We start from the raw sequence: 13,275 nt of genomic DNA, 5'->3' as shown, positions 1-13,275 counted from the left end.
GCCACAGGCTTGGGCGGTTTGTGGGCGTTAGAGTGGGCGTGGCATATTCGCATAACAAACTTGCGCTGCGTACAAGGCTACGGAATCTAAATCTGAAATCCCAATACTCTATCTTTGATAGTTTCCGAGATATCCGCGTTCATACTTACGATTTTTTGAAGTTTGTAGGCGGTTTGTGGGCGTTAAAGTGGGCGTGGCAAACTTTTTTTTGGGTCAATCGATAGGTATTGATGAGAACAATTCATTTCAGTTTAAATTTTTACTCTAGCATCAAAACTGTATAAGCCACAGTTTTGGGCGGTTTGTGGGCGTTAGAGTGGGCGTGGCACTCTACTGAAACAAACTTGCGCTGCGTAAGAAGCTCAGGAATCTGCTCGCCAAATCTCAATAGCCTAGCTCTCATAGTTTCCAAGATCTCAGCGTTCATCCGGACAGACGGACAGACGGACAGACGGACAGACGGACAGACGGACAGACGGACAGACGGACAGACGGACAGACGGACATGGCTAGATCGACTCGGCTAGTGATCCTGATCAAGAATATATATACTTTATGGGGTCGGAAACGCTTCCTTCTGCCTGTTACATACTTTCCGACGAATCTAGTATACCCTTTTACTCTACGAGTAACGGGTATAAATATAACATTAACTTTACCGGGTGATTAGCCTGTTATAAAAATTAGCCTTATTAACTTAAGGAATGTCTATTACAAAACTTAAGCTGATTTTAGAAAATGCTCAAAAAGAGTTTACTCTCTAAACTATTTTTATCCTTATGTAGCCAATCCTCTGAAGCGCAAATATTATTTCAGCTTCCTCTCCATTTTTTCTCGGGGTCAGACTGCTCACTTAATTGCTGTCCTGAAACAAACCGAAATGGTCTCTTCCCGTTCCGACTTTCATAAACAGCTCGAGCGTATTTCAAATGTCAGGAGAGAAGGGGGCCAAAGGATATATAAACAGGACAGTGCGGCAGCTTAAGTGAAAGTGTGCTTTTTCTGTTCGCTTTTCTTTAGCGCAGAAGTGCCACATAAATTTTTATTTAAAGAGCAACAACAATAAGGAAAGTTTATTACACATTCACTGGGGTTAACCTCCGGTTAAGCTGGTGGAATGGGTCCTGCATATATATGTATGCAGTATATTCGTCGACGTTAATTGAAAGTTAGTGCGGCGTTTTTATTAACACTTTCGGACCGTCTGGGTCGGGCTGTTAATTAAGTTAAATGTTCTCAAAAATTATGCAGCTCGAGGACTTAGTTAAAGGTATTAAGCCAAAGTTACAGCCTGCCCGGCAACTAACTTTGTGCGCAACTTTCTGACCTTAACAATTATTTACACTTACGCAAAAGTTGGCGAAACTCTACCCATTCTACCAATAAGTCGTTGCGGTCGGTTAACGCGACAATAAAAAACACTTTAAAAAATGTGCCCATTGTTCTGCGGGGTGTGAGGGGGAAAAGAATGAAACTTTTAATAAAAAGCAGAAACATTTTGGGGTTGCTTTGGGTCTCGGGATCTTGGTGGGACTTTGGTGGTTCCTAGGATGTGGGGCGAAAAAGGGAACATCGTCAAGTGAAAGTGCCCAAAACTTGGGCGTGGAAATTGCAATTTCTTCTAGGTTTTTATTTTTTTTCAGGGCGTGGCGCATTGAGGCATAAATAACAGCAACATTATTCACACCGAAACGACAACAACAACCGCAGCGGGGAAATGAGAATAGAGACTAGAGAAAGTGCCCCCCGTAGGATGGTAGGATTTTCCTGTTTTTGTTGTCTTCGGCTACTAAGCAAACTCGGGAGGAGAAAGCCAAGTTGAGAGCAAGTTTGTCTGCCAGGCAATACCATCCAGCCAACAGCAGCCAAAGTTTATATTTGGTTTATTTACGCTTAGCCAGTGTTTTTTTGTTCTTGTTTTTATTTGTTACTTATTCTACACTTTTGGGTGGCCAAAAGTGAGTCAGGAGGGGTAGAGTACATTTTTTAACGCTTAGCAAATTTTCTTGCGCTTCAAAGTTGCTTTTCGTGTATTTCTCTTTGTTTTATTGGCCCAAACTTTTGCCTTGCGTTTTTTAAATATGCACAAGTGAGTTCTTGATCACCTAGATGCCTAAAAATCTTCACCAACGCAAATTGGGTGTACACAGGTTGCCTAAACCTGCTTCGTATTGTTAGAATTAATGTATGAAGTATTTCTTGTTTGAACTAGTTGTGATATTAATTTTCTGGGAAGCAATAAATTGTCACAAAACTTATCAATTGTGGGAAGCAATATAAATGTTGGTTTCGAGTATAGGTACTAAATATCTCTTGTCAGTTTTATTAAGTTTGTTAAATATCTGTGAAATGGCCAAACCCCCTGACATTTATTATTGTATATTTAGTTCGTGCAATCGAACTTTATTTAATAAAACTGATTAAATATTTTTTTACATAAAGTTGCTTATCTTATTTCTCGAAAAATTTTAATTCCCTTACTGAACAATAATTCCACTGCTGAAAAACATTCCCTCAATTTTAATATTGTATACCATTCAATAGAAATAATGGAAATTCGTTCGAATAAATATTGTCATTCCTAAAATTCATAAAATAATTTTGTTGTAAATTCCCGAGATTGTTTCCCTTACCCAACCATAATTTCTCTATTAAAAAGCAATACCCCTATTTGAACAACCCCAAAATCAGCATCCCCTGAAAGAAAATCCCACCCTCAACGATACTCTAATTAGGTTAAGGTAGCACAGTAAAGGTAGTCTGTAATCTTTCACAGGGGCTTATTTTTATTTCAAGTAGCTTACGGTTCATATATTTAATTTTCCAACAAAAAATAGCATTTCATTTAATTTGGTTTCGAGGCTTTGAAGTTGTTTGGGCTCAGTTCGGTTCTTGGGTTGTTTGTTGATGTGCCGCCGCATTTATTAACACTTGAAGGTTTTTGTCGCGACAGATTGCCCGCAGTGCCACGACCCCCCGGGAAACCTGCCCCTTATCGTATTTTTCTTTGGCGAGCGTTGTTTACAATTTTCCGTAGACCGACTCCCTTCAGGCTCTTGTTTTCCAGCTTATTTTCCCACTTTACGCGTACGTTCCCCTTCATTTTCCTTTTGGCCGGCTCATTTCGAATGCATCGGCAAGTGGTTAATTTGGCCACGGGCTATCGGTTATCAAGCATCGCTTGCGCCTGGAGAACATCTCATTGAGTTTATCTCATTATACGCCTGATTGACCATAAAAATTGGATCATCCATAAAAGTAAAAAAGTTGTATAAGAAACCACAGCTTTGATCTTTCCCCCCTCTCTCTCTCTCTATCGCTCAATTTTTCCAACTTTATTTTGCCGCCATTAATTTGCCGCAAAACAAAAATTTGGCCACTCCCCAGGGTGCAATCCTTATAAATTGCTTGCTTCCACTATCCACAAAATTTCGACGTTCTCCTTGCCCCAAGTTTTGATGGCTTCGCCTTCGTCTCGCATTCATAAAATTGCTTAATTAAATGAGTTTTATGTCCTATTGACAGTCGCTCAAACGGAAAGCGAGAGAATTTATGCGGACTTGTCACGTAGCCGACAATTTGTCTCAATCATAATTTTCCCCTATCTTAGTATTTGTTTCCTTTTCTTTAGCAGTTTTTCGGGTTCGGTTCGCTTTGTCGGTGTCCTTAATTAAGGCCTCGGGCTTGCTGTCGGTTGTTGAGGGGGAAAATATGCTATCAAAAGGATAACAAAACACGCGTGATGTCCTGCCAGACAGAATAGATAAATGTCACACGTTTTGAAAATGTGTTTTGCGAAGGATTTCGGAAGTGCAGATATTATCCATTAAAACATACCTAAAATAAAATAAAGCATTACAATGTGTATTTTTTCAATAAGACTGTGGTTTTCAATCAAATATACTATTATCTAATAGTTAAAAATTACTTGTAAAAGTTTCTGAGAATAAGAAATTAAAAATTTTAGTTTTACTTAATGTTTTATAGGTTTTATTAGCTTTTATAAGAAAACGTATAACTATTTTATTTAGTAAGGACACTACATTCTACAATATAATGGAAATATAAAGTATTTCTTATTCGAACAATAGAAAATAACTTGATAACTATTATTGAGTCCTTTTATTCTTAAAACAAAAAAACGGGTCATAACTTAAATTCAATTTCAGCCCTGAAATTCCAATTTCTCATTATAATGCTCCGCGCATTCCCCGCTTAATGATCTTAAAGTTCGGTTTCAGAGCTGAAATACCTACTTTTCAGCGACGTAAATCACAGAGTGCGTCTGTAATTTGTACACATTCTTTGGGGAGACGCGTCGCCAGACTTTTAACTTTGGTTGGGGGAAGCCCCGAAAGAAAACCCAGACGAAGAACAAGAAAAGTAAAACACTCACGAGCCCACCGCAAACAAAAATGCCGCCCACCTATGAAAAGGCGCACCCTCGATTCCGAGCACATTACGCAGACATAAATACAGACAAACAAAGTTTTGTGCGACGCGTTTCCGATTTCGGTGCTTTCTTTTTTGTGCCGTGGGGGAAAAAGGGAAATGGGAAATGGGAAAATTTTGTGGGGCGGCAGAGGGAGCACGCATGTTGTCTGCCGCTTGTCTGGAAAGAGACAACTCTGTTTGGAAAAACTGCGGAGGGTTCAGCCACCTGGCAAAGATTTATGTAGACCAAAAAGGTGTGTGTGTTTGTGAGAGAGTCTTAAAGCTGCCTGCAAAAGAGGGAAAATTTACGAGCCAGACGGGAAACCCTTTTACAACAGGGGAAGTCCCTTTTCCCCGCCCACACTCTGGGCATAATTAGGCTGCCATTAGCAGTTAGCTGGCCCACAGACATAACTCTCCAAGTAGCCCGAAAAAGTAACCGCAAGGTAATTTTTCAAAATTCTCTGTGTTTGCACAGACCATAAATTTGTGTTGAAGGGTTTTGTGATCATATCGCTTACACATTTCCATGCAAATGCATTATTAATGAGCGGATTTCTTTCGGGGGCCTCCTCTGATTTATGGGCCACAGTTAATTAGGATCTCGATTTGCTGGCCCAATTCGCGTTGCCTACTTTCCTGCTCCGTTTGGTTTTTTAAATTTGTTTAATATTGATTTTGTTCACACTGCCGAATACAAACATAAATCAAGCTGCAGTCATTTATGCTGACAAATGCAAAAAATGCAGCCACAATAAAATAAATAAACGACATAAATATTGTGTTGGGCAGGGCAAACTATATGTAAATGAGTAAATGGTCAGCGAATGCGTTTAACCGGAATTTTGCCATTTCCAATTGCTATTTTTATTGCCTTCCCATGTGTCAGAACAAAGATACGTGATGAAAAAGTGTCCAAAGGTTGGTTATGATTAACCGAGGGCTTAAATTTGCTTAATAGTTAAACTTTGTAACTTTTAAAATAAACATTTTTAATTAAGCATACAAGAAATATTCATCATATTAAAATACAATTTTCAGAATTTTTAAGCCCCATAACACATACACAATCCCTTTTTTGCTCGACTCAAAGGACAGTTTTTTCAGGTAGAGTATTTTGTTTGAATAAAAACTCTTTATTATTTGACAATTAATTTCCAATGTGCAAAAAGTCAACATACCATTTAATAATTTAAGCTCTTAACAGGATTTTCGTTGCGCGAAAATAAGTTTAAAAATAAAACAATTAAACTAGCAAGTGTCAAACTAGTTCAATTCAATAAATAAATATTTATTAACATATCCAATCAATAGGAAACGAATTCTGTCCAATTAGGATTATGCAAATAGGAATTATTTTTGTTTTTTCTGCGGCTAATTCAAATTTAATTAATCTTCCTCGTATTTCCTTACAATAATTTTGATTTAATTTCAGTTTAATGGGTGCAATAAAAACTTTAAACAAATTGTGCAATTGATTGGTAATTAGCTCAGGTGAAATATGCCCTTATATCTGACAGACATTTTTGTGTTTTTTAATCCGCGAAGCATACGGTGTTCAATTAATTTATTTGTTTAACACAACGCGATTGTTGAGGGGTGGAAGATATAAAGATAATGTAATTTTAATGCGTGGTAAATAAATAATTGCGCTGGGTTTAAGTGCAATTTGTTGGACAGCATTTAATATTGTGCAAACGTTGTTAAAGTGAAAATCGGAAAAAATACTGGAAACTCTAGAAGCGAGGGGAAACCTGACATCATATCAAATTTCATTCATTAATTTCCATTTGCCAATGCCACGCCTGTCTGACTCTGTGGGTTCATGCCTTCGGCCCCAACTCAGGGATTTTCCCATTTTCCGCTTTTCCTTCCCCTGACAACGGCCCGCTGGAAAACTTTCACTCTCTATGTAATACAAAACCTGGGCTCGCTTTTATTTTATTGTCTTTTCTCGTGTTGCGTTGTCTAATCATGTATGAATGAATAATGATATGAATTTGACAAGGCACAAAGTGTACAAAGAAGGAACTGAAGGCGGCAGGAGCAGGACGAACATAAAGGACATGCAGACGAAATTTATTCATGCAAGTAAATGCGGGAAAAATGGAAAACGGCTGAGCTGGGAAAGTGAGCGAGCGGAAATTTTGTTTGCCGTGATTTTAGCCATGCATATAAAAAAAGCTACCGCTTCTCATTTTACATCTGGTACAGGGAGAAAGTACGAAAATAAGGAATCTGGAGAGCATTGCTTGGTTTTAATTACAACACTTTAAGCTTAAGGCAGCACTAAGTAGGTGCAAGTGGCCAGGAAAACTCTCTAAACCCTGAAAAAATCACGCTCCCCTCAAAACAAAAAAAGAAAACAGGTAAAATAAGAAAAAGTATTTACATTTATTATTAATGTACTTATGCTTTAGGTGAAGAACAGCAGCAGACATAAGAAAATTGCGTTGTCGGCAGCAGTAGCTTCAAGATATACGGCTGAGCCGGGACTTTTCCTTGTTTTGTGTTATGAATCCTTAATGTCTGACTCTGTACTTATAAGACAACACAATCCCGAAAACCAAAAGAATTTTCAATGGAAAAATTCGAAATGCTTTAAGCTGTAATCTGGGGTCACAAACGGTTCATCTAATGGGGATTACGGTATCAGTTACTTAGACAAAATTAATGGCAGCCATATCTGGACGTTTAGGTAAAATATTTTAGCCTATTAATAAAATTCTAGCGTATGGAAAGATCTTTATCAAAATCAAAGGCACTATCCGTTTTTATAAGGAAACATTTTGCCTTACATGGCCATGCATGGGTTCACCATTAGCCCTTGAGATAGAAGGTTAATCCTCCAGGGAATCCTCTGCCTGTACTTGCCATTTTTATTATACCATATTTTCTGACTGAACATGCTCCTTATGCTTTCCGCTCCCCTATGTGCTTGAAAAAAATTACAAACATTTAAAGTTTGTTTGAAAATGAAATAAAAAGGTGCAGACACAAGGGCCTCTCGATGTTTTTCCGGGAATTTCCGAATCTCTGACTTTGGGAGTTGCATAAAATATGCGTCAGACACACATACTTGTAGCCGACTCGATAATTTATTTATTCAGTAGAGCGGGTTGAAAGTCAAAAATTAGGCAGGGAAGTAGGCAACAACAATAAAATGCCAGGCGTGAAAATGCCGCTGGCGAAAGTATTTAACACCAGCTACAAAAGCACGCACATCTTGCCGCCGAGGTCAAAAACAAATGGGCAGCGGCGAAGGCAGCAGCCAGGATAATTGCCCCAATGGACGTGGCAATTAACGGCCGTGGGCCGCAAGGATATGGCAGGACTTTGGACTACGGACAATGGACAATGGCCGGCAAGTTATGCAGCACAAATTGCAAACAGTTTGCCAGCCAGGGATATTTGTGGTGGTGGGTCGTAAAGTGGCATTGACAACGGATCAATGTGGGCGGGGGTTGGCGTATCTACCTTCCGCCCAGCCCCAGAATTCAATCAACTTCCCTCTTTATTTGTAGGCCAATTAATTTTGGCAATCTAACCAGTAAAAGCCATCAGCCTAAACAAGTGACCCTGGCTTGATAAACCCTAGATGCAGACACTAAGAAAAATAGTTGGTGTATGAACAAAAACTAAAAGATTACCAGGCGTTACTTAATGTTTTAAATATGAATCATACACTTTGCTGTTTAATATTAGTCTATGCAGATACATAAAATTAAATTATAGCCTTATGTCATAACGCCTAAGCTATTTAAACTTCAATTCGGTAATTATATATCAACAGAAGGAACGTTTTTTATTTTAATTCTGATTAATTTTATGAATTTTGTCAACTTTTTTAAGCATACCATATATTTAATTCACAAAACCTTAACTAATTTTATGTATTGACATGCGACCATGCGACTTTTAATTGCTTTTTAGTCCTCAGAAAAAATTATATTTAATTATTTACATGCCACTATTAATTTAATGTTCTGAAACTAATAATAATAATAATAATACTCCAAAATTTTGCCTCAGTGCCCCGAGGCCGATTTCCGTGGCAGTCATTTGAAATGCAACTTGCCAAAGTGCAACATTTCATTTTGGCTTGCAAAACGCTCGAGAATTGACTCAACAAAAACCTCGACAAGCAATAAAAATGGCAAAAACATAGACGAACCGAAAACCAAACCAAACTACAGAAAAGTAGAAAAAAAAGCAGCATAAAACTGTTGCGAAAATGCTTCTTTTGGCGAGTGTGTTTCGTTTCGGGCCAAACAGGTCCAAAAAAAGCTGTGACAAGGCACAAAGAACGGGATGGAAAAAATGGCAGGACTAAAACAAATATTCAGCAGGAGGCAAACTTTATTTCGGTTTCAATTTGCGATAAAAACAGCGACAACAGTCGCCAGGGCAGCGGCAAATGAAATTTAACAACTCGCCGAGGAGCAAACTCGAATGGGAAATGCAATGAGAATGGGGATGGGAACTGGGGGCCTGGAAAGGATAAGGCAGGACATTTGGGGATTGGGGGCGACTTGGCACAAAAGACGGGCCATGGCGATGGCGATGGCGATGCATTTCCCCTGCTGCAATTGCTGTCGCTGCTTGTTTTTGAACATTCATAATAAATTTTGCGCTGCGAACCTCCTTCGACAGCAAAAACAAAGGGACCTGCAATATATATCCTTTTTTTTGCCTTTCTGTTTGGATCCCACCCATTCCACCGCCTACAACCAGTTGAAATGTAACGGATGTTAGAGTTGCGCACTGAAAATTATATATAAACAGGATATGACAGGCAGGAAGCCGTTGCCCTCCGGCCCACCACGCCCCCGAACTCCCACATTTCCTATGATTTTCCACCGCCCCAAGTCGAAGTGCATTGCTAAGCTTTTTCATAGTTCATTTTTTTTGCAGTTTTTGCCTTCCATTTGCCCCTTCTGCTGCTTGAATTTTAATGCCAAATGGCATTCCGGATTGAGCCAGGACTTGGTCCCTCGGACTAGAGGAATATCGGAGACCAGCTTCGGATGTGCCGCTGGCCAGGACTAAACGGCTATCAGGGGAAACAAGTTGAGACGCAAGTGACAAGAGTAGCTGGAAACGGAAATACTGAAAAGGATATTGTGTCCAGGGGCAGTAGTTCATATTTGATGCGGAGTGTACATATTTCTGTAAAATGTGTCATATATATTTAAATTGTTGATAAGCTAGTTTTACCGTAAAATAATCAAAAATATTCAACAATAGACTTGAACTTATACAGCGGGTAATAAATACATTACGAATTTTCGGATATTTATCTTATCCTTACTACCTCGCTGAAGAAGTTTGTCGATCCACATCATGTATTCTCCAAAAGAAACCAATTTTCACTGGTTTTCCTAGCCTCATAGCAAAGAGCACTCCTCGGCATTTTAAGTGTCTTTAATCTTTAAAATGATACCAAGGTTCCATTTATTGTTGGTTGAAATAAAAAATATTACAAAAAATTCGGTAAGAAAGTATTATACAGATAACTCCTATTTTCTGTTTATCCCATCCTAACTACCTTGCTGAAGTAGTTTATCAGTCTACATCATGTATTCTCCAAGGAAAAACCATTTTGGTTGGCTTTTCTCAGAATAAAACTCATTTCTCTGCATTTCAAGTGCTGAGCAGCAAAAACACTTCTCTAGATATGTGGTAAAACCATAGGGTTATATACGATAAAGAACCAGTACTACTCCTTTTGCTATATTTTATGCAAGTATAAACACAAGTGCAGAGCTCACATAAATCACGCATACGCACTGTGGCAGACTGCCTGCTGCAAGAGGAAAAACTATAAATAAACAGACGACACTATAAACAACAAAAGAATGGTTACATATTGCTTAAAGTTTACAGCCCAGAGAAGGATAAACTTTAATGCCAGCTTAATTAGCCATATGAGGGTGAGGGAATCCTGATAAACTTCAAAATCAAAACATCAAAAATTGGGTTTCCTGTTCAGGGATTCCGCAGGATAAGAATGAGCTGTGTGGCAGGTCCTTGGACCCCTACCCCCTCTGTTCTTTATATTGAACAACTTTATCCAATTTCTCGTTTTGCGCTGAGACCAGCACATCGCGCATAAGCACGTACAAATCGCATTTCTTAGGCTCCTTCCTGCCGCCTTTCTGCTTCCTGCTTATCCTTTTTTATTTGCCCCTGCATGTGGGCCAGGCTTTGGTTGTTTAGCTGTCAGATTTACTTGTCTCACTGGGTCGTCTGAATATCCTGGGTGCTATGTGCTCTGTGCTATGTGCTACGTATGTGTGCTATAAATCGACAGCTAAATCTGCAAAAACATTGATAAGACAAGCGACATGCCAATGCGGCCAAAGGCATTTTCCATCCTCAAGCCCCCCCTTTGATTTAACCCAAAATACCAAAACGAACCGAGAATGTTTAGCCAACTTGCTGCGAAATTGCTTTTCGATTTATTTCCTATACGTATGGTGTATATATGTATATGCATGTCTGACAAATTGGGAGAGAGGTAAGGCATTGTGACAAATTAGTCTGTGGGCATTTGTTGTTGGCTGCTGCGCTGGCACAAATTATGAGATCCTTATCGTCATCTCTAGGATTGAGTAATAACCCGAGTGAGGGATACAATGTTCGTTCAGAGAGTGAGATGCAGATGGCTGTCTAAACTGTGTTTGCTCCATTTAGGCCTGGGAACTGGGCCAAATTGGTTTGGATTTGCTTGTCTGAGAGAATTTATAGAATCTAAAATTGTGGAAAATATTTGGCAGAATTTGGCTGCTGAATATCTAATTAAGTGATGGCTTGAAAGTATTGCAAGCATTTTATTAACCTGTTCAAATATTGATGTACATCCAAGGTTTCGTTAGCTAGTTATAATTTAATAACTATCTTGGTTACTCAGTTTCGTGTTGTAAGGTTGTATACTGATTTCATGGCAGATTTTTTTAAGGAAGTTAGCCTGTATTTAATAGGTTTTAATACACCAGTCTTTTATAATAAATATATTTATTTATAATATTTATCTTTTAACCCACTGCTATTAAATTCTTGGACTAGTACACTTGAGATTTTAACACTTAAAATACAATTTATATCTATAATCTATGGTAATAGGTATACCTATTGGAAAATTTGAGATTTAATGATAATAGTTATATTTTATAATCACAAATTTATTGAATAAAAGATTCCGCAAAATATGAAGAGGTTGTAGATGGTCCAGAATATAATTTTATAATTTATTGAGCTCTCCTTCTCTTTGCTGATATAAATAAAGTCCTAATAGACTCACCTAAGGTCTTGGTCCACTGGGCGGTGGGTCGCCAGTCGGGATAGTGTTTGGGGAAGAGTTCGCGGGTCCAGTAGGTGTGCAGGACTACCTTGTAGACGGCCAGCCGGTCCAGGGTGCAACCCGTCTGGGGGGCGGGCTGCGTGGCAGGGGGCGTGGCCAGCGAGGCGGTCGGATTGGCATTCGAATTCGGTACGGGACTGGGATCGTCGGTGAAGTAGTAATTACGATTCAGATTCGAATTGGCATTCAAATTGCCATTCTCGTCGGCAAACTTGATGTTGTCCCTGTTCTCGCGTTGTTCCTGCTGATTTTCGACACTGTATGCATATATGGATGGGTTCGAGATGAAGGAGGCTCCATAAGCACTGACGGCAGTCACTTTCGAGGATGCGAACGACAGACCCAGAAGGATGAACAGCAGCCAGTGGCCCGGAAAGTCTGTTTTCTGTGTCGCTCCCATTTCGTCAAATGTTGCGTGCTAATTCGCCTGCCTGCTCGCAGATGGCTATTTTTGTTTTGATATAATTTATATTTCTCGCTCTTATTTTTTTTGTATTTTTATTTGCCGCTTACACTTCACATTTGCCTTCGGGCCGTCGCTTAAAAATAAATGCACACACACTCGCGACACTCACATATTTATTTTTGGTTTCTTCAACTTTGTATGCTCTGCGTTTTCTTCACTTTTTGGACTTTTGGCGCGCAGCAAGCTCAATGAATTCGATATGGCAGCGAGGGGAGATTCAACTGTAGCACGGATCTCGAACAACCGCCCGCGTTGAGAGTTCGTTGCGGACTGAGCAAATGTTGCGGCAGGCAATGAAAACACGGGCCACGGTGAGAGAGAGCTCTGCAGAAAGAGAGAGCGAGCGGAAAAGCGGGAGAAAATTATCCATCCTGGTGGCAGAACTCTCACTGCGAGAGAAAAAGAAAATCCATGTTGGGGAAATTCTCATCATCCAACTGTTGTTGCGGCAGAGCAAAAAGAAAGGAACAGCCTGTTGAGCTCCCAGATAACTGTTGTTGATTGGGGGAATTTTTTCTATGGGTTCATGTTAAGCCTGACGTTAACTTTAAAGGTAACTGTTAAAGTCTAACTTTTAATGTTAAGTGTTTGTGATCTAAGTTAGAAAAACTTGTTTCTTTAAGGATAGATAGAGAGGTAGATAGATAGATAGATAAATAGTTAGATATATAGAAAGATAGATAGATAGATAAATATATAGAAAAATATAAAAATAGATATAAAGATAGATAGATAGATAGACTGATAGACAGATAGACAGACAGATAGATAGATAGATAGATAGATAGATAGATAGATAGATAGATAGATAGACAGATAGATAGATAGATAGATAGATAGGTAGATAGATAGACAGATAGATAGATAGACAGACAGATAGATAGATAGATAGATAGATAGATAGATAGATAGATAGATAGATATATATAGATAGATAGAGAGATAGATAGATAGACATATATATAGATAGATAGATAGACAGAAAGAAGATAGATAGATAGATAGATAGACA

The 13,275-nt window shown here is 38.9% G+C and overlaps 1 protein-coding gene across 1 annotated transcript in view; it reads right to left on the bottom strand.

The window, feature by feature from the left end:
• Window positions 1-12,776, bottom strand: part of LOC119549606 — a 49,557-nt gene extending 36,781 nt beyond the window's left edge. Inside the window, exon 1 of the mRNA XM_037857777.1 lies at window positions 11,738-12,776. Coding sequence (XP_037713705.1) covers window positions 11,738-12,197 — 460 coding nt within the window. The 5' untranslated portion in view covers window positions 12,198-12,776. The remainder of the gene's footprint in view (window positions 1-11,737) is intronic.
• Between the last annotated feature and the right edge of the window lie 499 nt (window positions 12,777-13,275).

The sequence above is a fragment of the Drosophila subpulchrella genome, chromosome 2R, assembly GCF_014743375.2.
Source record: "Drosophila subpulchrella strain 33 F10 #4 breed RU33 chromosome 2R, RU_Dsub_v1.1 Primary Assembly, whole genome shotgun sequence".
In the NCBI taxonomy this organism is placed as follows: domain Eukaryota; kingdom Metazoa; phylum Arthropoda; class Insecta; order Diptera; family Drosophilidae; genus Drosophila; species Drosophila subpulchrella.
Note: the sequence above shows the minus strand (reverse complement) of the source record. Positions and strands in the feature narration are given on the sequence as shown.